Raw genomic sequence first — 25,334 nt, forward strand, 5'->3', positions numbered from 1 at the left:
CGTGTGTGTGTGTGTGTGTGTTTTACTATAAGCATATCACATCATTATTTGCAACGTGAGCTTGTAGATCAGCTATTTTCAGTGATAAGATTTGATGCAAAGGGAACATAAAGCCCTGGGGGATTCCAGTCAACTTAGTATAGGGTTTGTGGGGGGGGGGGCAAATCGGTGACAAATGTGGGTATTATTGTGTGCGTGTGTGCGTGTGCGTGTGCGTGTGCGTGTGCGTGTGCGTGTGCGTGTGCGTGTGCGTGTGCGTGTGTGCGTGTGTGCGTGTGCGTGTGCGTGTGCGTGTGTGTGTGTGTGTGTGTGTACAGTATGGGGCTCCATTTCCGTCGCTGCCGTTACCCGCGACAGTCAGCCGCTGCCCGAAAATTACGAGTATAGGAGCTTGCTCTGTCCCTAAATGGTATTTTGGTCCAGCGTCACCCGCTATCTATTATGCCGACACCGGTATTTGGGCCTAGAGGTGTGGTCATAGGCACGCGTTCCCCTAAATTGCTATTTTGGTCACACACATTTGGGAAGGCGCATAGACAGTGGAGTTTAAAAGCACCCGTAGGCCGTATGCCAAATTAGTTTGGTATAGAGCGGTGCGCACCGCGCACCTGCCATGGAGATGTCCGGAGTCAGGCTGCTTCATCTGATCATCTCTCCTTATTCTCCTATGCATCTCTTTGTAATTTTCCTATAATCAGCAGAAGTGAGTGCCTATCACTTCCTTGTGTCCATTGTGTTTATATATGTCTTGCAGCACAAGTGAGACTTCAAGGCAAGCAACGCATCACTCTTCCATGGGAGACCGTAAGGCTATGAAGCAATAGCACTGGGCATAACGGGCAACGGATAAGGGATCTCTTAAAGGCAATGGCATGTGGCACAGTGATTGGTTTAATTATTGTAACGCCTAAACCACACCTATGCATAATGTAAACGGGTAACAGAGGTGTTTTAGGGATTTAGACAGGTAACCAAAATACCAACTTTAGTGGGGGAACACCCCTTCCCCACTGCTAAATCCCCAAATACTGTATTTAGAAAGCTCAAACGAAAATGAGCCCTACTGTATGTCTCTCCAGCTAATTATACCGGTGCGTTGGTGTGTGGTAGGGAGGTCGCAGGGGTGTGACAGTCTGACAGGCTCCACTGTGATTGGCTGTTGCTGCTGACAGGATGAGTGATGATCATGGTACCACTGTGTCAACCTTAATACACGGGACCAATGGTAACCCTGCATTCACTCAGGGATACATATGAATCTGTCACGATATCTGTCTGTTGTATACTTTTATTATGTAGTGTTGCCTATAGTGTTTCCTGTTCTGCCTATCGGTGTTTGCCTGTCTTGTCTCACCTCCCTGTGATTACTAGTTTTTTCCACCTTTGTCCTGTTAGTCTCCCAGCCAATCCCAGTGTTGATTGTAGTTCTGTTGCACCTGTGTCTAGTCTATTTAAACCTCCCTGTGTTCAGTGTTCCCTTGTCCGATTATAAATCAATGTTACTGTGTATTCCTATATGTCCTGCTACACTTTACTGTGAGTTTTATGCTAATAAATATACTGTATTGTTTGCCTGCCCGGTTCTGCTTCTGGGTCCTCACCTGACAGAATTATTTGATTATGATTTACCATCACTCTAAAAATAATCGCTGGTTAAATAAAAAGTACATTATTTTGTTTGTATTTTGCTATGAAAAACCAGCTAAAGAAAGGTTCAACATTTCTGTGTGTAATATCCAAAATAGGGATGCCAAGTTGAAAGTGGTTATAACAATATTATCATCATAATAACCATAATGTATTGGCTCTTTGAAATTACAAATTACATATTCTTGAATTACTGTACATGGAACAATCTACAATATGGTATGTTTCAATGACAGTAACGATATTATGACTGGTCTGCACGTTTTTGAGCGGTGCAAACCGTTCCAAGGAAGGGCTGTGTCTGTCTGTCTGTCTGTCTGTCTGTCTGTCTGTCTGTCTGTCTGTCTGTCTGTCTGTCTGTCTGTCTGTCTGTCTGTCTGTCTGTCTGTCTGTCTGTCTGTCTGTCTGTCTGGAGTACGGAATGTCTGTTTGTAGCATGACCTATTGACCCCTGCAGATGAATGGGGTCGTATTCAGGCCACACTGTTGAGCAGCCAGGCCATTCACACTGAGCAGTCATGCAATAGGCCTATCTCACAGCCCGCTTTCCACGCCCACTTCCGGTAAATAGTGGTGTCATTTAACATTAGCATTTACACGTTTTTTTCTCTGGAGAATCTAAGTACATTTTCTAATGTAAAAATGTGACAGACCAATATTATTATGAAGCAAACAAGATGGTAAATCAGCTCGAACAGATAGAACAAACCTTACCTTGAGAAAACAAAAGTTGTAGACTTCTTAAATTACCTCTGTTAACATGTAGCGTCTATGGAGTGACGTCACGCTATCACCACTAACCCCGAAAGGGGGCGTATTAAGGGGGCGGGGAAATTCTGTGAGATAGGCTTATTGAGGTCGCATTTGGGTCACACACACACACACACACACACACACACACACACACACACACACACACACACACACACACACACAGACCTGCACCGGTCAGTTCACATAGGTGTGATTTTTTTTTATTGTTTTGCAGGGGTGACTGACATTTCAACTTCCTCAGAGTACAGGAGTAATTGTGAGTTTTGATGTCCTCTCTCTATTTGCCTCTCCTCTATTCACCCCCTCCATTCTTTCCGCAATGCAGCCCAATTTCTCTGCTTCTTCATTTCACCCTTAATTGTTTTCCACATTGTTTTCCTCTCCTCTTTGTCATCGATCAGTCTGTCCTCCTCAGTTCCTTCTTTGTGCATCCCTCTGTTCTACGCGAATCAAGTGTCAGTAATCATCTCTGAGGGAATGAGAGTTAGAGAGCAGGGCTTCTCAAAGTGGGTGCCGTGGCACCCTAGTGGGCCTAGTGTGCCACGGCACCCTAGTGGGCCTAGTGTGCCTTGACGCACCCTAGTGTGCCGTGGCACCCTAGTGGGCCTAGTGTGCCTTGACGCAGAATACTTTGATAATATTTGGAATTCATTCAATGTCACTTCAGTTTAACGGTTTTAGAGTCTATACTAATAAAATGGACCTGTTAAACGGCAAGTATAAAAGTTACTTTCAGTCTGTCCTATAATGGATCAAATATTCGCTCTAGTTTTCCTCATGACACTCAGGGCAGTATTATGCGTGTCTTAAGTACCAGGTCTTATGACTTAACTTAAGACCTGGAGGTGAGGTCAATGCCATTTGGCTATTCTGAGTGGCCAAATGGCATTGATCACGCCTCCAGGTCTTAAGTTAAGTAATAAGACCTGGTACTTAAGACACGCATAATACTGCCCATACTGTACGTTTGGGGGAAAGATTTACATATACTGTATACATACCATTACGGTAATATGACAAAAGGTGCTATATAAAGTAACAATATAATCCAGGGGTGCCATGGATGACAGTTATTTAGAGGGGTAACCTGAGACAAAAAAAAAGTTTGACACTTCATACATTTGGAAACAGTAGGCTAACTACAGTTGCATTTCAATGGACCTCTATGGGCTGGCCTGCAGTACACTGTTGTAACGGACCAGAAGTGGGGCCGCTGTTTCATTTGGGGGCGTGGAATTTGTAGTCCCCATGTGTCACTATTCATTCACAATGTTTAATCTCCCATATGAATGAAATTAACATATTTCTCTTTTTTGAGGGGCACTAGCCCCTCCTATGCCCAGCTTTCCGGGTTTGTGTAAACCAACATTGGCTTGTGATTGGCTGATCACCCCATAGCGATGATTTGATTGGCTGAGCTAAGTACATTGAAGATAAAGTGAGGGCAAAAAAGTGACGATGCCAAAATATTGGCTGGAATGACATTTGTGATTATTTGATTGGCTGAACACGGAAAGTGATGTATGATGATGTATGATGATAAGAGCACCCCTCACTTCACACGGGTGTGATTTTTCATTTACTGATAGGCTCCTTCATTAAAAAAAAGTAAACAGCAGATATCATACGATATTGGATGACACCGGAGACCTCAACATGGAGACTTCAACATGGCTGAATAAATATGAAAGTACAGCTGTATTCTCATGCAGTAAATCTGGTCTTATATATTCTCAAATGTAACTAGCCAACTAATACAGCATTAATTGTAGGTTCTTTAGTTCCAATCTCAGAAATCTATGAAAAATAATTACATTCCCCTTGAGCTACTGCACTTGTATATTCATAAAGAACTTCACATACAGTATTTACAGATGCACAAAAAACACGTTTTCTTGCTTATGAATATTCTTGGCCAAAGTGGAGCAGTTCAGCTGATAGACTTTATGGCTTTACAGGGGAGACGAATGGGCTTATTGTGTACACTTCTACCCATCTGAGAGAATTTTTGAGAAACATGAATTATGAATCCTGCTACCATGTACGGGTCGGTGCAGTAATGATGCCGGCCGAACAACTGGATAGACTACATATTTAAACAGGCTGCTTCCTTTGTGGACATGTCATCTGCTCATTAAAAATTCAGACACTGTGTTAGCCCAACATTAGAGGGGACTGCTGGGTGATTGAGCCGGTGATGGGCTGTTATTAGGCCTATTAGGATGCTTACAAGAAACCAGAGCTTGTGATAAACAAACTTTACTTCACACACACACTGGTGTTTAACTGCAATTGAATACAGCAATTAAATGGATCTGAGCTATATTATGTATTCCTGAGGAAGGTTTCGATACACCCGTGGAAGATATTGAAATATTTCAATTGTAAGTAGGAGTGTCCAGACGTTTATTTTGTTTTACTGTGTTCTTTCTTTCACATCGCGGTCACGTCCTACAGTACAATACAGTCCAGGTGTACAAATGTCTTAACCTCTATTGTGGGGGGAACTGCAGCTGTAGCAGAACTGCAAGCTCACAACGAGTCACGTTGCGCTGCACAGTGACGACGACTACGTGGGGGCTGCGGGGCTCGAGCCCCCTTGATGATTTTAGGGTATTTCTAGTTTTTCTACATTCCTAACACCTCCCCCCGCCCCTGGGCATGCTCGGCCGGTCTGGGGGCGGGGGGTTGCCGGTCCTCCCTCAGATCACTGTGTTTATATATTATTGACCGCGTCTGTGTCACAGTCTCACAGTCACAGACATTGCGCACACGAGAGAGGGAGAGGGAGAGAGAGAGAGAGAGAGAGAGAGAGAGAGGGAGAGGGAGAGGGAGAGAGAGAGAGAGAGGGAGAGTGGTGCTGCGTGTTAAAAAATAAATAGGCTACTCATCTTTGTGTTCTGTTTCACCTTATTGCTGAGTGACCGTCACAGGGAAAGCAACAACGGGTTTAGAAGCGAAAAAGTCCGTTGTGGAGAAAAGGAACTATAGCCTATGCACTCCTCACAGAGTGATTAGACTACTAATGAGTGACAGGTGATGCCACTTTTGGAGCGTGGCTGAGGATGTCTGTTGGAGAGAGTGTGAGTGAGACAGAACCTGCCGAGGCGGACAGGACTATAGCCTGCAATCATGGCATTTAAACATGCTCTTCTATTTATAAACTAAACACTGTGACGTTTAAAAAGTGTTACAAATAAGTGTTTAGAACCTAAACGCTTGAGTGTAGTGTGGCGGGTGGGGGGGGGGGAGGCGGGGCGGCACGGGCCCCCTTGAGGATTATGAAAACTATTCGTCCCTGGCGCTGCATTTTGCCATATTGTGAACTTGTAGATCTGCTATTTCTGGCGAACAGATGTTGTAGATCAAAAAAAGAAGGCACCAAGTGCAGTGCAGCATTGGTCCATTTCACTAAGAATAGCGGGTTTAAGTGGTTAATAGTAGCCTATACTACCATTCTCGACATGATGTAACATGGTGCCAAATGTGTTAAGAGGCCGTAACGCTTTGGTGAACACAACCGAATATCGTCTCAAGTTGTAAATATTTAGGAATCTCATTAACCTCATGTAACCTGATGGTGACCCAGCCAGTTAATTAATCCAGCCACCGTATCCTAGACTCGATTACTGCTTCAGGAGTCAGGACCTGTGTAATGTCATGCCTCCTCTCTGCACTCACTTTCATGTCTTTCTTTACTGTAAGTCGCAATTAAACAGAAATGCCTAAAAGTTATGTTTTTCAGCACATGCAAATTGTGGTAAGTAAAATAGCCATAGTAGTCAGATTTGCATTACTACCAAATTAGCATAATTCATTATTATACTGTAATCATTACACTTCAAAGTACATGAACACATCCTCTTGTGATTGATGTTTTATAGTGGACATGCATAATGGAAGAGCAAGGAGATAGCATGAAGGCTATCTATTGGTTAATAATGGAAAACTGAAACAGAGAGCTAGAATGAAGAGCACACTTGTTGCCATCAGACGCAACAGGTCAGACAATCAATTTATTAATGAGTGTATCAATGTGCCTATTCTTTCCAGTACACAATCTTTCCATTCCAGATCAGAATTGAATCACTATTCACAAACTATAGCACTAAATACTGTTGTAATTTGTCCAGGGAAACATCAGTTTTGTATATTGAGTTGCAATGGGGCAGTCAAGCAGCTTATGTCACATTTTCACATGTCCCCCACACAATAGAACTAGAAATGCACTCTGTCGAGATGCCAACTTGCGCATTGCGCAAGGCAAGCAGAGCGCGCCATGAGGTGCGCTCACCACTGGCATCACCGCTTCCAAAACAAAACTGATATATTGTGTCACCAACGTCACCATCAAAAGCCAATAAGAGAACACCGACATACATGCATACATACATGCATACATCCATACATGCATGCATCGCAGTACTTGTGCGCTCTTCTTAAAGCAAACTAACAAGTAATGATAGAATTCTAGGTTAAAAAATGGTGTTAAAAAGTAGCCCATTAAGAAATTATGTATGGCACATGAAGGATGTTCTGACATGTTGAGTTTCCCTTTCATTACATTTTATAGGCACGTTAAAGCCTATAGCCTACCTCCTTCGGGTTAATAATAGTATTATACACTTGAATTAGAATGAAATCGTCCACAGTGTACCAGAGAAAGAGGCCTAATGAACTTCTCGCATGAGTCGCCGTTTCACAAGAGGCAATTAGTCAGTCCATTTGGGACACAGATAAAAAACTATAGACCAGAAGAGGAAGAAACTGTATAGTCCATTCCAAGATCTTTACTGTCATTAGATTGTAAATGAAATACTGTAGGTCGACTTTCTACTTTGACAACACAAATTACACATACGAGAACACCTATATAGCACTTCCACCTCTTTGAATTACACTACTCTTTTCAGTAACAGGTGCTCCAAGGTGCATTATGCTAGCTAGTGCTTGAACGAGGTTATGTATAGCTTGGCCTGTACACTAAACTCAGCATAACAAAGTTTCAGACGGCACAGTAGCCTTGCTTTGGGTTTACAGTGTACTCCCTGTAAACCCATGTCTGCATGGCCCTGCACATGCAGCTCCAATTCAGTGATTAAGTTCGCTGACGACACGAAGACAGTGATAAGCCTGATCATTGACGACGAGAGACACCTGCCGGAGAGCGGGCCAGATCTTGACACAATAGTGCCAGGAGAACAACCTGTCTCTCAATGTCGATAAGACCAAGGAGGTCGAAAAGAGAGAATATGCTCCCATCAACAGCAATAGCGTTGCAGTGGAAAGGGGGAGTGACTGCATCCACATCAACGTCACCTTCACAGGTTTTGACCTATAGTATTGTTACATGAAATACTGGAAGGCTTCAAATTTCAATTTAATTTCAATAGAAGGAACCACATTTCTTGTGAACGGGTTAATTTAAGACTAATGCATTCAATCAATCAATTTCAAGTCATTAACACACAACCATCCTTAACGTAGAATATAACCCCCACCCCCAACCAGGGCTGTCTTGTCTCTAGGCAGTTAATGTAGCTGCATAGAGTACATACATGTGAAGGGGAGTGTACGTGAAGCCAAGTCTAGTTCATTCAATTCAATTCAAAGGGCTTTATTGGCATGAGAAAACATTCACACAAGTCTAGTTCATTCAATTCAATTCAAAGGGCTTTATTGGCATGAGAAAACATTCACATTCACACATTCACATTCACTGCCAGATTAACCGTATCACTGCCACCTGGTGGACGCAAGAGCCAACGCTTGACTGCCGACCCGGATGCACTTGGTTTAAGGGGGATGCACGTCCGGTTTGGGTGTCAATGCTAGTGAGCTAAAATGAGGCCGTCCTTGCTCTAGAAAGCGCCAATTTGTTCCAATCGGGATCACCGGACAATCAGAAAAGACCTCCGAACACCGCGCGTTTTGTCAAAACCATGGAGAGCTCCTTAGATTTAGAGTTATTCAGCTTTTCAGTCTGCCTGTATACAAGAAGTGAACAGCAGTGCGCACACGTGAAACCGGCCTAGGATCGCTGAAGAATTAAGGAAAGGCCAAGCAAAAAAATAATAATAAATAAATCTGATATCAATTTGATATCAATAATAAAGCTTATCTGACGGAACATTCCGCCAGAAGCAGTTGCCGGTTGGATTCTATATGGCGGAACGTTCCGTCACAAGCAGTTTTTGTGTTAAATACATATTACGATCCACCCATGAAAGCTTTTTTTTTAGGGGCGCTAGCCCCTCCTATATTCAGCTATAGTGTAGATTCTTGTCCTAACACAAACATTGCCAATGAATGGAGAATTTACATCATATGTGTCTGAGCAAATCGGCTATTTTGTCCCCACACGTCTCAAGATTTGCCATTGACAACGAAAGGGGAATTCAGGTCAAATGTCCGCTAAATCTTGTCCCCACACATCTCAATATTTGCCATTGACAATGAACGGAGAAATGACGTCAGAATTCCGCTAAATATGATGTAAATTAAACAGCAAAACATTAAACGCCATTGACATTGAAGGGAAAATGTACGTCATATGTAAACGAGCATATCGGCTAACCAATCACATGTTGGTGGGAGCACTTGGCCAATAAGGGACCACCTTATGTACCTTATGTATAGCAATGTAAAATGTCCGCTAACAAATTGATGTACGATGACAAGTACAAATATATTTCACACGGGTGTGATTTTTTATTGTCATGCCGGTGGACATGAAAGTGGAACGATACAGGAGATAGAGGCATTTTAGAAAATACTCGTAACGTGGGAGTGGATGGGAGCTGTGTTTATGTGACCAAGTAATTTCCTGGTTCCTGCATGCACGCAAACGGTGAATCATAGCTTATACTAAGAAACGTCCAAAAACGTCATTAGCAGTGAATGATAAAAAGTCCAGATTTGATTAATATAGAAGATGTTGTACAGTAGATGTCCACTTTTGGGGAATATTGTCAAATGCCTATAGTATAGAGAGTATGCACATGCATAAAGTGAGTGGCAAATCGAGTGGCAAAGTGAGTTGCAAAGTGAGTTTAACGTTGTTTAATGCAATCAGATAGGACTTTTCTCTTTGGATGTATAGGCTGTCAAGGCCAGAAAGTAGTTTTTTTCCACTCAGTAGGTGTTCCCACATCACATCCAGGTATGATGATGATGTCACGCGCAGACCCTCTATAGCCCTCTTGGTTTAGCCGGAGGATACAATACGAACATGGTTCACTGTTGGAAAGAAGTTTAAACTACACTACTACAGTGCTTAACGTTAGCTGGGTTTATATTACATTTTGAATAGTTTGATGAAACAGAGTTTAGCCTTTGCACATGAACCAGGCCAAGTCTTTGTTAAAGCATGAAAATGTCCATATTTGATTCCTAGAGAAGATGTTGTATAAGGTGAAGTTGTAGTTCACTTTGATTATTCAAATGGCCACATAATATTCCACTTGGTTTAGAGTGAGGATCCCATATACAAACATGATTAACTGATTTGAGAAATTTGAAACTATGGAGCCGGATTTACCTTTTGAATAGTTTGATGATACAGAGTTTATTCTTTGTGCATCATGATTCACCAAGAGTGGTGCAACACTTGGCAAACTATGTTTTGAGTATTGAGTCACCTTGAGTGAGAACCCACCTAATCTGATGACATGTAAAATTGTCTAAAAGTGCCCAAATCTTCAAAATGTGAAAGAAGTGAACACTAGCTGTCTGAAAGAGATCCCTGTTAATTGGGCTTGGTTCGGCGTGTTTTCACGGCCCAGTAAATTCACAACAACCACAGTCAGTGTAGTAATCTTAGAATTAAGCATGTTGCATTGCCACCTAGTTTGGAAAACAGCATTGGAAACTATTTTGGAAGCGAGTTTGAAAGCTGGATTTCATTGAGGCAGTGAGGTTACTTCGTTGTTAGTTCAATGGCGTGTATCGTTCTAGACCTTTTTCCGAGTACTGGTCGAGTATACATTCAAAATATACACATCAAATATACTTAAACTACCGAATGTGAAAGTGCCAATTGCAGAATGGCTCATTTCAGAATCATTTTGATTGAACTGTAATTAGCAATGCATGAATGTGTTCACCGCTTTAATGTTGCAGCTGGTGGGGCTGGTTTTAATTACTTTATGTCCTGCTGGGTAGCTTAACCCTAGAGTAAGAATATTTGACTCGACTCTGAGATGTAGTGCAGTAGAAGTAGGCCTATTAAGTAGAATAAATAAATACTAAAACTTTACTTAAAGGGGCATTCCACTCATTTTCAACATTTTACTATGTCATTAATATACCTTAGAGCTGTTGTGTGGAAATAATAAAAAAAATCACACCCGTGTGAACTGAGTGGTGTAAGGTTGATTCAGCTGGAGTTTTTGTCCGATGTGAGGTATTATATAAGGTAAGGTATTATATACCCTGATCAGCTCTGATCTGACGTAATGAAATCACACCTGGATGTGATTTCACAACTGGCTTTTTTTGTGCAGAGAAAATGACCACGGTTGCTACGGTCATCCAGTTCACCCGGGTGTGATTTAATTACGTCAGAAATTATTTTGAACATAGCAACCATTGTCATTTTTTTATGCACACAAAAGCCAGTTGTAGGAGTGGTTTACAGTTACACCACTCAAAAAAGTCACCCCATTCTGTGTTTCCTAGAACTGGAGGTCTGAAAAAAAAATCATTAACATGGTGAATCACATCTTGATGATGTCATCGAGATGTGATTCACCATGTTAATGATTTTTTTGTTAATGATTTTTCTAGGAAACACAGAATGGGGGGGGGGGACTTTTTTATTGTTTCTCTAAGGTATATTAATGACATGGTAAAATGTTGAAAATGAGTGGTATTCCCCTTTAAATACAGTACTTGAGTAAATGTACTTTCTACTTTCCACCACTGTGTTGAATTCTCCAGTGTGTGGATACATCTTCCCTTTCCTTTCATATCCATGCATAAGGATATCTCTTTCACATCACAGTACACTGTGAAGTCAACTGAACTGACAATAAAGAACCAAATTGAATTGAATTGGATTAAACAGAACTGAATTAGAAGCAAGCAATTGTTTGAATTTGCAGTCCATTAGTCTCAATGACATGTAGCCATGCTCGTATCCATCCTCTGACTACGCTGGGTGGACAACGGAAGCAGATAAACAACACTATATCCAACCCATCCACTGTTTTCTATTTCACGAAACATTTTCGTTTTTTCAGTCTGCATGCTTCTCTGAAGGCCAAAGCCCTCTTGGGCAAACAAGGCCATCTATGACATCACCACCGGGCCCCACTTTACCATTAAAACAAACACATTGGTACACAGAATGACAAATGACAAACAGCCATAGATAGGACCGCTATTTCCCTTCCATCACAATAATAGGATTGTTGTTGACTGACAGCCTGTGCACCAATTCTGCTATATGGGTTTTATAACAAGGTGTGCACAAACAAAATCATAGCATGGTGAAATAATACACAGCTGGTCATACTTCCAGCCAGGCCTTTCCAGTTTCCACAATACTGCACATATATGCTTTCCAGTTTCCACAATACTGTACATATATGCTTTCCAGTTTCCACAATACTGCACATATATGCTTTCCAGTTTCCACAATACTGTACATATATGCTTTCCAGTTTCCACAATACTGCACATATATGCTTTCCAGTTTCCACAATACTGTACATATATGCGTGCGTGCGTGCGTGCGTGCGTGCGTGCGTGCGTGCGTGCGTGCGTACATGCGTGCGTGCGTGCGTGCGCGCCAAAGAGAGAGAGATGTGCAATTCACAAACTACACTGAAATTGGTGGATATTGAGTAGTCTATTGCGTATTTTATACATTAACTCTGGATCGAATTATAAGTTCAGTATCAAATCATAGAGAATTAGGGTGCAGCTTCCAGTACAATGCAATTGTACAGGTTAAATTAATTTAAGAAAGTTAACTTGAATTGACTCTGACATCACATTAAATCCAGCCAATGGAGATATTGGACAAAATGATTTTTTGCATTTTTAAGGAGCCACATTTATCAGAGGAATATCTGATCTGCTCCTATCAATAATGAACAGCTCAAATGAGCCAACTGCATCTATTCTTATCCTTTTAGTAATAATCTTTAAATTCACCCACAGATGTTCCGGCATCACTTCATTAATGACGCTCTGATATGAGAGGCTGACGAGATGCATTAATGAGATTTATGACATTATAAGAATTTAAAGACCCTGTCCAGGGTGGCTATTTCAGTAAATGGCCAGCGGTGAGCCCATTACACATGATGACAGGTCCTAATTGAATTATGGAACATGCTGATGTCACAGGTGCCAAAACAGCCACATGCCGAACACAAGCCAATAGATTTAGTAGCAATAAGTAGGTCAACAACAAAACAATCGTGTTTGAATGATAGTAGCCTTTAGAGAGTTCTCGTAACACTTTAGTGGAGTGATTCAGCCCCCTCAAAAGCCATTAACCAAAGCTTGACTCCGTTAAACAAGCAAATTGTTTGCTAATTTGCTAGTAATAGCACAAGGACTTCTGTTGCACAGTATAGCTGGTGCTAAAGCATTATCTTGAATAAAACCGTCGGATATAAATCATATAAATGAGACTGGGAGTTATATTAGTGGGCAGTTCCCAGCTGTGAAGGATGGTGAATTTGATGAAGTATGCCGCTGAGAAATAATACAAAAACCTCCCCAGACAAATAGGTTAAAGAAAGAAAAGTTTTAGTTTCAGCCATAGTCCTTTAACCACTTAAACCCTATATAAATATACTTTGTTGAGCCGAGTATAGACTCCATGATGGGTCTATATACTACATGTGCTCCTTTTCCCCCTCTACACTAAATGTCTTTACTGAAAATAACTGATCTGCAAGTTCACAACGTGTCACATTGCTCACCATTGTAGCAACCCACTCCAATCACTTCAACCATTACTAAACTGCCTTCATGACATACAAATCTGGATGGCCACAAATCTTCTTCACTTAAATGACAGCAAAACCGAAATAATTATGGCCATGACACCTCTATCCCGCCCCATACTTTTGGCACTTTCACCCCCAACATCCGTCCCCATGTTAAAAACCTTGGCATAAAATTATCGACAGCTCTTTTAAATTCGACAAGCAAATATCCTCTGTCATCAAAACCAGTTTCATCCAGCTGCGTTTGTTTGCTAAAGTAAAACCATATCTTCCCTCGAAGCAACTTGAAACACTAATTCACGCTTTTATTTCCTCTAGATTAGATTATTGTAATGCTTTATACTCTGGCATCGACCAGTCCTTGGTCAGACGACTGCAGTTAGTACAAAATGCTGCCGCGCGCCTCCTCACAAGCACATTAAACTGCGACCATATCTCCCCTATCTTGGCCTCACTCCACTGGCTCCCTGTCAAATTTAGGATTGATTTAAAACATTTGATAATTGCTTTTAAATCCCTCAATGGGCTGGCCCCCTTTAACTTGGCAGAACTTCTTGAACACCATAAGCCGGTCAGAGCCCTGAGGTCAGCGCACCTCTCACTATTGTGGCTGCCCCTAGGCTCTGGAATAGCCTTCCTCTTCACATCAGATCCGCCCAGTCCATTGAAACTTTATAAGTCTCTGCTTAAGACCCATTTTTTCGACCTGGCTTTTAATCACAGCCTAGTTTAATTTCCAACCTTTTATTTGATCACCTCTTATCTTCTTATTATATCCGTACCCGCTTGATATTGATGTATTGATATTATTTGATTGTATTGTTGATGCTATGTGTTTTTTGACTTGTACAGCACTTTGATTTGATTTTGATTGTGAGGTCGTAGATATGGTATTTTTATCAAACGCCCCACAATAGGGATACAATTTTTCCTGTGGTTAAAACTATTCTGACAGACTATTAGCCACTGCAGTCTGTCAGAGCAGAGAGAGGGATAAGGAGATGGAGCATGGTCTAGTAGCGTCTAAAATAAATCTGGTACTGGAATACCTTCAGTATAATGTATAATCTCTGAGCATGAATTAGCAATTATTAGACTGATAAAACTCTGAGGTGATTAGATTGTGAAAGACTATACTGGTATACATTCATTTTCATGTGTTCCAGTTCACAATGTGGACAAGCAACAAAGAGCCTAATAATCATGCTGATCTGCTTGCCAGAGGGTCAATTTTGTTTCATCTGGCGAGGCACAAAGCATATCAAAAACACTGTTAATGGAAAGGACTGCGGAGCTTCTGCATTTCTAGTTCATACAGCATATAATATTCAGTGTTTGAGGGGATGGATGGATTGTGTGTAAGGACTGCTTCAAATAAATACACAACTACTAGTGTCTAGTGGTAATAATAATAACTTGAATTTATATAGCGCCTTTCAAGAAACCCAAGGATGCTTTACAATACAGAAAAAACAAACGAACTAATTGCCAAAAGCCTGAGTGAACAAATGTCTCTTCAGTGCCGACTTGAAAGAGTCAAATGTAGGCATCTGGCGAATCTCCAAGGGGAGAGAGTTCCAAAGGGCAGGGGCTGCCACAAAGAAGGCTCTATCGCAGACGGTCCACTTTTTAGCGTGACGGATGGTGAGGAGCTCCATTTCCAAGGATCTCAGGTTCCGCTCAGGGGTGTAGTCCTTGAGGAGGTCAGACAGATACCGTGGGGCAAGGCCATGGAGGGATTTGTAGGTGAGGAGGAGCAGTTTGTAGGTGATGCAGAACTTAACCTGAAGTCAGTGGAGGTGTTTGAGGGTGGGGGTGATGTGCTGCCAGCGTTGTGTACGGGTGAGCACTCTGGCAGCCGAGTTTTGGACATACTGTAATCTGTCAAGGGCCTTGTTGTGGAGGCCGAAAAGGACACCATTACAATAATCCAGACGGGAGGAGATGAAAGCGTGAATGAGGGTCTCTGCCACAGAGTCTGGGAGTGATGGCCAGAGTCTGGAAATGTTTTTGAGGTGAAAGAAGGCGGATTTGGTAACGGATTTGATGTGGGATTGAAAGGAGAGAGTAGAGTCCAGGATGACACCCAGGTTGCGCACTTCGGGGGATGGAGAGATGGAACAGCCATCCACCTGGAGAAGAAAATGTCCGATCTTCTCAAGCTGAGCCTTGGGACCCATGACCATGCGCTCTGTTTTCTTGCTGTTGAGTTTGAGTAGGTTGGTGGTCACCCAGGTCTTTATTTCATGGAAGTTGGGAGTTGACAATGGACTGTGGGGGGAGCAGAGTGGTTGGTGTAGTGCTGAGATACAGTTGTGTATCATCAGCATAGCAGTGGAACCGTAGATTGTGTTGACGGATCTGACCGAGTGGAAGCATGTAGATGGTGAAAAGGATGGGACCAAGAACAGAGCCTTGTGGTACTCCATGGTTAACTGGGGCATGGTGGGAGCTGGATCCATTGATGGAGACAAACTGCTGCATGTTGGACAGCTATGGAACCAGGAGAGAATGGATCCGGTGAGTCCAAGGTGGGTGGAAAGGCGATTGAGGAGGATGGAATGGGAGACGGTGTCGAAAGCTGCAGAGAGATCGAGAAGAATCAGGAGACTAATGTTTCCTGAGTCAGCAGCCATAAGGAGATCGTTGGTGATCTTGAGCAGGGCGGTCTGCGTGCTGTGGTGAGCTCTGTAGCCAGACTGGAGGGGTTCGAAGAGTTCATGGTTGGACATGTGCTGATGGAGCTGTGCGGCTACTGCTCTTTCCAAGGTCTTACTGAGGAAAGGCAGGTTGGAGATCGGTCGGTAGTTAGCAAAGTCATCAGGGTCCAAACCAGGCTTCTTCGGGATTGGGGTATAACGGAGGCAATTTTGAGACTGGTGGGTACAGTGCCTGATTGCATAGAGACGTTGATGATGTTTGTTATGATGAGGCAGAGGGTGGGTAAACAAGCCTTCACCAATGGGTCCAGGAAGCAGAAAATGGACACGTTTAGGCCTGTTAGCACTCAGTATTTCTGATCCACAGTGAAGGTTAACTTGGCCTGCTAAGTATTTGTATACATGCCACAGAGCATGGTAGGATGTAGGATGTTAGTTGCTTAATTGTATCATGCAGTGCACCTGGAACAGATGCATTCACTGTTTCTCTACTCAGTTATTCAGGTTTCTCCTTTCCTTTTATTTGCCAACCATGCTGTGTGTGTGTGTGTGTGTGTGTGTGTGTGTGTGTGTGTGTGTGTGTGTGTGTGTGTGTGTGTGTGTGTGTGTGTGTGTGCGTGTGTGCGCGTGTGCGCGTGCGTGCGTGCGTGCGTGGCTCTCAGGGGCCCTTCGAGGAAATTGGACCGTGAGGTACTAGGTTTGACGCCCTGAAAAGTGCTCCTGGGGCCCTTCATTGGCTGTTGATTTTGTTAAATTTACGTTAAAAAGATGATAAAAACACAGAAAAACACGAAAATGTCGCGCGCACGTGCGCTATGGGGGCCCTGCAAATATTACCGGCCATGGGGCCCTCGTGGGGGTTAATCCGTCCCTGAGCTTACGTATGATTCTTGTTGACTATTTTTTGTATTTGATGTATTACCATGTTTTAATCGCTCTGGATTAAGAGCGTCTGCCAAATGCCTAAATTGTGTGTGTGTGTGTGTGTGTGTGTGTGTGTGTGTGTGTGTGTGTGTGTGTGTGTGTGTGTGTGTGTGTGTGTGTGTGTGTGTGTGCAGAGACACCTTACATTCTGCAATATGTATTATATATTTGTATGCTATTTCTATTATTGCTATTTTATTAATATTGCTGTACTATTTCTCTTGTTGATGCTGAGGAGCCGAAACCCGACTATAAAGAATCTTGAGTGAACTTCCTAATTAGAGATACTACAGAAGAACATTTCATGCTCCACTAATATTGTCACCTTGAAACTACATGTTATTTGCATAATTATTGTTATGCAGCCCAATGCTTTAGTCTACTAATTGGACAGCTGCGAACAAAATAGTATCCGCTAATATGTTTATCAATGGGGCTTGGTGCTGGTACCCCCCAACATGGAATACATTGCATATAATTGACCATTATGCAAATTGACGAGTGGTCCATACTCCATAACTATCTATTATGTTCCATGATTAAACAGGATGAAAGTCATGAAACAGATGCTTTACATATTGCATTAATTACCTTAATCATGTGTAGGCTACCACTCACATGGCATAGGTAGCCTACAACGTTGGAGCATGCATGACCATAGCCTTACCAGTGACCACACCTGACTAGACCTGAACAGTGAAATCTGAAGTTAAACTCATAAGTTTCTGCAAAAAAGGAGAATTATCAGGTTAAAATACGGATTGTATTGTGTACATATAGCCTATAGGTCTACTGTAGGCTACGATAAGAGCGCTGCACGGAGGAAGCTTCTCAATCTTAATTTACTATGTCCAAAAATAATCTAAATCTATATCTAAATCAGCTATGGCGAGCGACATCGTTGCGTGCTTCTTGAGTCTTTTAGGAACACGTGAGCCACGGAGCGGAGGAGGCACCAGAGAGGAGTGGGAGAGGAGAGAGGGCTGGGTTAGGGGGAGTTGGCATTTTGGCAAACAAGGCACAGAGTAGGCTACACTATAAGAACAGGATGAACACTCGCCACAAGAGAGAGGGGGAGATAGCGCTGTTCAGTAAAGGTTTGGAATCGGCAGAACCAAAGCAGCACTTCACAAGCTCACGTCAGCGCACTGTGAAGAATCTCCGAATTGAAAGTGACTCTGACTCATTCAATCATCACTCCTCTGCTGTTTTCGACCGGCAGTTTTCTCTGACACGCGGGGGGGAGAAAAAAAGAAAACAACCTTAGATGGCTGAAATCTAGTAAGTTCAGCACTTAAGGCGAGGACAGCTCCACTCCGGCGCAGCCAGAAAGACTGAAACATTGATGCACTCGCCTGAATAACTCTTTGCGTAGCCGACTAGAATGTGAACATTTGCAGCAGCCTTCTGTAGCTATCTCGCGCAAGCTGTGGAAGAAGTCAAAAACATCTACTCCCGGAGAGATCCGTGATTGGCTCAATAATGTACCAGGGGCATTTACAGGTAAGGATAGGTTAATTATTGTTTGTTTTAGCATGGGAAACAATTTGCATATTGTGTTTTTACGTGGTCGTAACACAATGACGTGAATAAGGAGCGCACTTCTAAATGAAGCCTAGTTCACGCCAAGGACATTTTTACACGAGGGACATATGCTAATCACACTGCAATCTAACTGACAGCTCAAATCAGAGTGATACTTTTTAAGACAGGCACCGGGCTGGTAATTGTGATTCTGAGAGCTGCAGGCTATAAAGTAATAAGTAAAGGTATTGTGAAAAGAGAGTGCGCACCTCTGGGCACCACATTGGGCTTGCTTGCAGCGTGAGTGTGTGTGTGCATGCATGCATGTGCATGCATGTGTAGCCTAAACATCATCGTGTGTCATCATATCATTTACTGTCACCTTGACCACCGTGGCACGGAGCCGAGGAAACCTTATATAGGCTTATAGTTCTGAGTCTGACTATAATAACAGCGCTCCACGCGTGCAGTTGCAGGAGCACGCGTGATGTCACGGACGTGTGACGTCAGTTGCCAATGCCATACTGTAAATATATATTGGCTATATAGAGACTGTTATGATGTTTCTTCGCAAATACTAGTGAAGCAAGTATTCAGCCTGGGAGGGAAGGGGGTGGGGGAGAGAGAGAGAGAGAGAGAGAGAGAGACAGACAGACAGACAGACAGACAGACAGACAGACAGACAGACAGACAGACAGACAGACAGACAGACAGACAGACAGACGGGGGGACAGACAGACAGACAGACAGACAGACGGGGGGACAGACAGACAGACGGGGGGACAGACGGGGGGACAGACAGACGGGGGGACAGACAGACAGACGGGGGGACAGAGGGGTGGAGAGAGGGGGGAGAGAGGGAGAGAGGGAGAGAGAAAGACTGACAGACAGACAGACAGACAGACAGACAGACAGACAGACAGACAGACAGACAGACAGACAGACAGACAGACAGACAGACAGACAGACAGACAGACAGACAGACAGACGGGGGGACAGACGGGGGGACAGAGGGGACAGAGGGAGAGAGGGGGAGAGAAAGACTGACAGACAGACAGACAGACAGACAGACAGACAGACAGACAGACAGACAGACAGACAGATCATGAAACCAAAACTGAAACAGTCAGCACTTCAAACCACACATCAATGGGATAGGCATATCCCATTCCAGGATATTCACAACAATGGACCTGTTTTGGCTAAAGTTGAAACATTTCCATTGTGGCTGCTGAGTAAAAAGACACTGCTGACAATCCTGCTTTGTTTTGCCAATATGCAGTGAATGTTTTGTGCTACTGTAGGCTAGTAGACACTCACATGTTAGTTACACCACATCTTAAAAGGAATCATCATCTGATAACTGAGAATTTAGAAAAATAACTAAAAGAGAATTCATGAAAGTTTGGTCGTGACTCGTGTGCAGATTTAGTTTTTTAACTTTTTTTTACTGCCTTTTCTACCCAATTTAGTTGTTATGCCAATTAACCCCATGTAGACATGTGTGTGTATTGTCAGTGTCATTGCTGTAGATTTGTCGCCGCCGTTACCCGCAACGCGGCCCGCAAGTCAGCCGTTGCCCAAAAATGATGAGTAGGCTATATGAGCTTGCTCTGTCCCTTAATGGTATTTTGGTCCAGCGTCACCCGCTATCTATTATGCAGACACCGGTATTTGTGCCTATAGGTGTGGTAATGGGCGTGTTGGCACGCTTTCCCCCTAAATGGTCACACACATTTGGGAAGGCGCATAGTGGAGTTTAAAAGCACCCGTAAAGCTATAATGCCAAATTAGTTTGGTATAGCGGCGCGCACTGCGCGCCTGCAATGGAGATGTCCGTGGAGTCAGGCTGTGTCATCTCTCCTTATTCTCCTACGCATCTCTTTGTAATTTTCCTATAATCAGCAGAAGTGAGTGCCTGCCACTTCCTTGTGTCCATTGTGTTTATATAATTGTATGGTCAAAGAAGTTATTTGGCTTGTGCCAGGCATTGTGCGGTGTGCACGATTCCATTTGCTCGTTCAGTTAGGTTAGGTTTAGGGTTAGGGGGGGTGCAGCACAAGTGAGACTTCAAAGCAATATAGCACTGGGCATAACGGGCAACGGATAAGGGACCTCTTGAAGGCAATGGCAAGTGGCACGGTGATTGGTTTAATTATTGTAACACCCAAACCACCCCTATGCATAATGTAACGGATGTCCGCAGACCCCACTTTGAAAACCATGGAACTATGGTTTTGTGCTGCTGCTGCTGCATGCTGGTGTAGTGATACTGGAAAAAAGTACAAAGACATGCACATCCAACCCCAACTTGGGCAGGTGCTGAGCGGTGAGTAGTATATGCACAGATAATGAAAAGAAGGTACTCGCACACTGTGGGCTCCGATGCTTGTGAAGTGCCTTTATTTGCACAAAAAATTGACTGTGACGTTTCGAGCGCAATGTCTGAGGAAGAGCATTGCGCTCGAAACGTCAATCTTTTGTGCAAATAAAGGCACTTCACGAGCATCGGAGCCCACAGTGTGCGAGTACCTTCTTTTCATTATCGGTGTAGTGATACTGGACACAAAGAATAGTCATTTGCTACAGCTTTAATTCAAAAAATCGGAACAAACCTTTTAAAGGGAAACTTCACCCTTTTTTGCAAAAAAAAAATATGTTAATGTCGTTTGGAGTTTAGAACACTTTCCTGGGGTCTTTATGTGTGTAATATATGGTTTTAGATATTTTAGATTTTAGCAGTGAGCCCAGTGTCTCTGATGTCATGGACACTGGGCTCACTTACTTCCTGGACTACATTAAGACAGCCCTCCCCCTATCTACAAGGAGGAGCAGTGCACCAAAGCATTATGGGAATTGTAGTCCAGGAAGGAAGTGAGCCCAGTTCTTTTTGCAAAAAGGTGAAGTGTCCCTTTAAGACAAGTTCATAGTCTCAGCATTCAGCATCCAAGTACGATGAATGCACAATAGTTTGTGATGTCCTTGGTGCAAGAACATATTAATTACCACTCTCCTACAGAATGGGAACACACAACAGTGCGCTGAAGTTCAATGCTGGAAAACAATTCAGTCCGCTTACCTTTCTACAGATGTGCAGTGTCCTTTTGACATACTGTAGATATGTACAGCAGAACTGCCATGTAATTGAACACAGTGAGGTTGAAGAACGCTGTATATACAGTATATACAATACATGTCCGTATTGAAATATCCTCTGTATTTCTGAAGAATGTGCCTCTGTTACCCCGCTCTAATATACTGTATGTGTGAGCATGATTATGTATAGTACAGTAACTGTGAGAGTATATGTGTGCACCACGTTCTCACGTATCTGTCGGTATCGGTGTCATACGTAAAACCATTTTATTTACAGAACATCATTCAGAAAAAGATGCTTGGGGTCATTAAAAAGTTGCCCTCCCAACCTCACCCGGTCTATGTGCCCCTGAGCAAGAAGCGTAAGCCCTCACTGCTCCCGGGGCGCCATATTAATGGCATATCCCCACTGCTCCTGATAGTTATGATTGGTTAAATGCAGAGGACAAATGTCATGTATGTCGAAATGTACAGTGACAAATACACCCCAATAAACAACTAAAGAGGACTAAATTATTATTAATTATTATTATTATTATTGTCATCATCAATTGTCAGTGTTTGATTATCATATTTGAGTTATACACACACGCGCGCACACACACACACACACACACACACACACACACACACACACACACACACACACACACACACACACACACACACACACACACACACACACACACACACACACACACACACACCATATAAAGAATATCGGCCAATATCTCTTATAGAGTGGATGTGACACACACTTATTCATTCAATAGTTTGCAGGTCTATTAATAACTTCTAATGCCAACAGAAGTCCAAACACAATTGTACCCTTTTCAAACCTCTTGCAGCAGTCCTTAGATCCATTTGATGCCATATTGTCCTCTAAGCTAGACAAAGCACTTTTATAATGAGACGGTGCTGCTCTGGTAGCTTTTCTTTCTGAATCCAGACTGTTTGCTTAATAATGAGTATATACTGGTCTGGACTGGTAGAAACTGGATGTATAGCCCAATACTTCTGACAATAACATTTTCTAATCATTTTCAAAATTCCATTTTGGACTGGAGACGAAAAACAGTAGTTGTGGCAATTTAGATAGTCAACTAGAAAATCAAAAAAAACTTCAAAAGTTGTGATAGATTTGCATCTTGCGAATCTATCGCAAGATTCTTTTTGGCCTCCAAAAGCCACACCCTGCCTAAGGTACTATACTGAACGTACTGTTCACGCTTCAAGAACCACCCAATATTGTTAAGGATGTTTATTGAATGAATAAGAAAGGACGAGGGGAAGGGGCATAGGTTCCGGGAGGGCTGCTGTCCCAGGAGTCTTTGGCAAGGAGATTGTTTGTATCATCTTTTGGCTTCGTCCCCCCCAGCGAGCGAGAGAGAGAGAGAGAGAGAGAGAGAGAGAGAGAGAGAGAGAGAGAGAGCGAGAGAGAGAGCTATTATTTTCACTTCATGGTTTATGTTTTGACACAATGAAAAGAGATAATTCCTTTTCAAGTTCGGGCTTTAGTGAAGCCAAGGATACAATGGCCTGAATACAGAGGACTGTAATTGATAGCTTTTGAACTTCAATGTATAGGGGTTTGGTTGAGGTGGCTTGTCTTCAGGTCTACACGGTTCTTTACCTGCTATTCTCTCTGTTTTCTTAGAAAAACACCACAGTATAGGCCTACTTGTATTGCCTCTTGTATCAAGTACTGCTGCATTTGAAAATACATCCACACACTGATGAGGATAGTCATCAGTAGCAGAGTTTCATGTATGAGTTTAGGGCTTAATGGACCAATTAGTATACCATTGCAGTGCAACCCCATGTAACACCATGATTATTAACATTTCGAGGAGGCTTATAATTAGGCTTATAATCATGTTGTTACAACCCGATAGGCCTCAACTGTGACCCCGCCCCCCTCTGTCTGAGCTACCAGAGTCGTATAGATGAGAGAGTTACCGTTCACTTCATGGGGCCAGTCCAATTCTACATAGACTTCTATTGGCGAAGAGTGACAAAGGCCTGAACCGGGAACTTTACTGAATGCATTGGAGTCTATGGGCTTTAGAGTGACAACCAAGTTACATGAACCAGGTGACCGGGCTGTTTTGTGCCCCCTCATTGACAGAACTCTCCTTTCAATGGCTCTGTGAGCTACTACCTCTGTCATGTGACTAAATAATGCATTCTATGTATGGAAAATGTATACGGCTTTGTTCAGTGTTGTTTTTTTGTTTTCTTTACTGCAAATTAGGAATCCAGAAAATAAATAAACTGACAGCGTAGCAAAAACATTCATCTACAAATCTAAATATCATCTATCATCTTCTTACATGTACTTAGCCCACAGTCCTTATGTTCTTATGTTAATAAGAAATGGCAAAGCCAATCAGCAGGAAGGTCTTAATAGAGAACTACAGCTGTTTACAATGGCTAGAAACTAATGGACAAAACATTTATTGCCAATCAAAAATAATAGCTAGGGACATTTCAGCACATGCTCAACATAGTTAGGGACAGGTCCCTATCGTCCTTACCCAGCTCTATGCCCTTGCTATTATCACTTCATTTTATGGGGACAATTTGGCAGCTAATGTCCAGTCATTGCAAACCAGACGCTTGGTCTGATGTTAATGGTCCCTATACTGCTCGCTTGCATACAGTAACAGATGCATTTATCTTGACTGCAACAACACTATATATTCTTGAAGTCGTTTTCAGCTGTGTGTACAATATTTGTGAAAGTGTGCATTTTCAATTGTGTTTTTAAGTAATTTTTGGCCATGTGAATAACACAGAAACCAGTCAGACCTAGATCAAGTAGCACTGGTACAGTATTTGTGTAGAATTGTGTAGAATGTATTCTTATCTTATCTAGAGCACCATATGGGAAGGATTCTTCGTAATTCTGATCTGAGTGTCAGATCAAGTCTGAGAAAATCGGATACATCTTTGAGGTATACTATCACTGACTTACAAACATTCTTCTTAACATATTTCACTATGAAGATGTGACAGCTGTATGGATGCTAGCGGTATAAATCACAGCGGGTCGTGGGTCTTGATCTATTAGCCCTCCGTGGCTTAGAATTCTAGATGAGGCTTACATGCTCCTCTTTATAGAACAGCAACACAACACAACGACTCACGGTGGGTGCTCAACGTCTAGCTGTTTCTCCTATAAACAGACACCCAGAGTATCCATTCTTATCCTGTGACAATCTACAAGTCAGTATAATGTGGCAGCTACAGTACTGTGCACATCCAGTACTGGACAGATTTTTGTCAAGGAAGTTAAGAAGGGTCCCATGTTCCATGTTTTCTTTTGGGGGTGTCCTCATAATCACCGCACAGTGAGCCAACATTGGGTGGATGAAAGTTCATGGTGAGAAATGGGTGCCAGATTAAGGCCACATTTTGTCCTCATGGTTAACTGCCATAGTATTGGGCTCAGCCTGCATGCGCTATATCAAAGATTGGCATGACTGGTGCAGGGTGGCAGAAAGGTATAGTGCCAACCTATAGGGAATGGTAGCCGACAATGCTGTGCTTGACTGACTGCGTAGGAGTCAGAAATACAATGGAGTCAAGGCTACTCACATGGAAGAGTCTGTTGTCTTGTTGTCAAAACCATCCAATTTAGTGAGCCTGGCATGGAGTACGGAAGTACTAGATAAGATTGAGACAGTTGAGAGAAAACCAATTTACGCATAGATTTCAGTGCTTTTCCTTAGGAGCAACT

The 25,334-nt window shown here is 42.7% G+C and overlaps 1 protein-coding gene across 1 annotated transcript in view; it reads left to right on the forward strand.

Moving 5' to 3' along the window:
• Window positions 1-18,454: 18,454 nt before the first annotated feature.
• pex5la (peroxisomal biogenesis factor 5-like a) overlaps window positions 18,455-25,334 on the forward strand; it is a gene marked incomplete at both ends in the record, with an annotated part of 143,379 nt that continues 136,499 nt past the window's right edge. The window contains one exon of the mRNA XM_079507094.1: window positions 18,455-18,475. Coding sequence (XP_079363220.1) covers window positions 18,455-18,475 — 21 coding nt within the window. The remainder of the gene's footprint in view (window positions 18,476-25,334) is intronic.

Source organism: Electrona antarctica, assembly GCF_951216825.1.
Source record: "Electrona antarctica genome assembly, chromosome: 7".
Taxonomy (NCBI): Eukaryota; Metazoa; Chordata; class Actinopteri; order Myctophiformes; family Myctophidae; genus Electrona; species Electrona antarctica.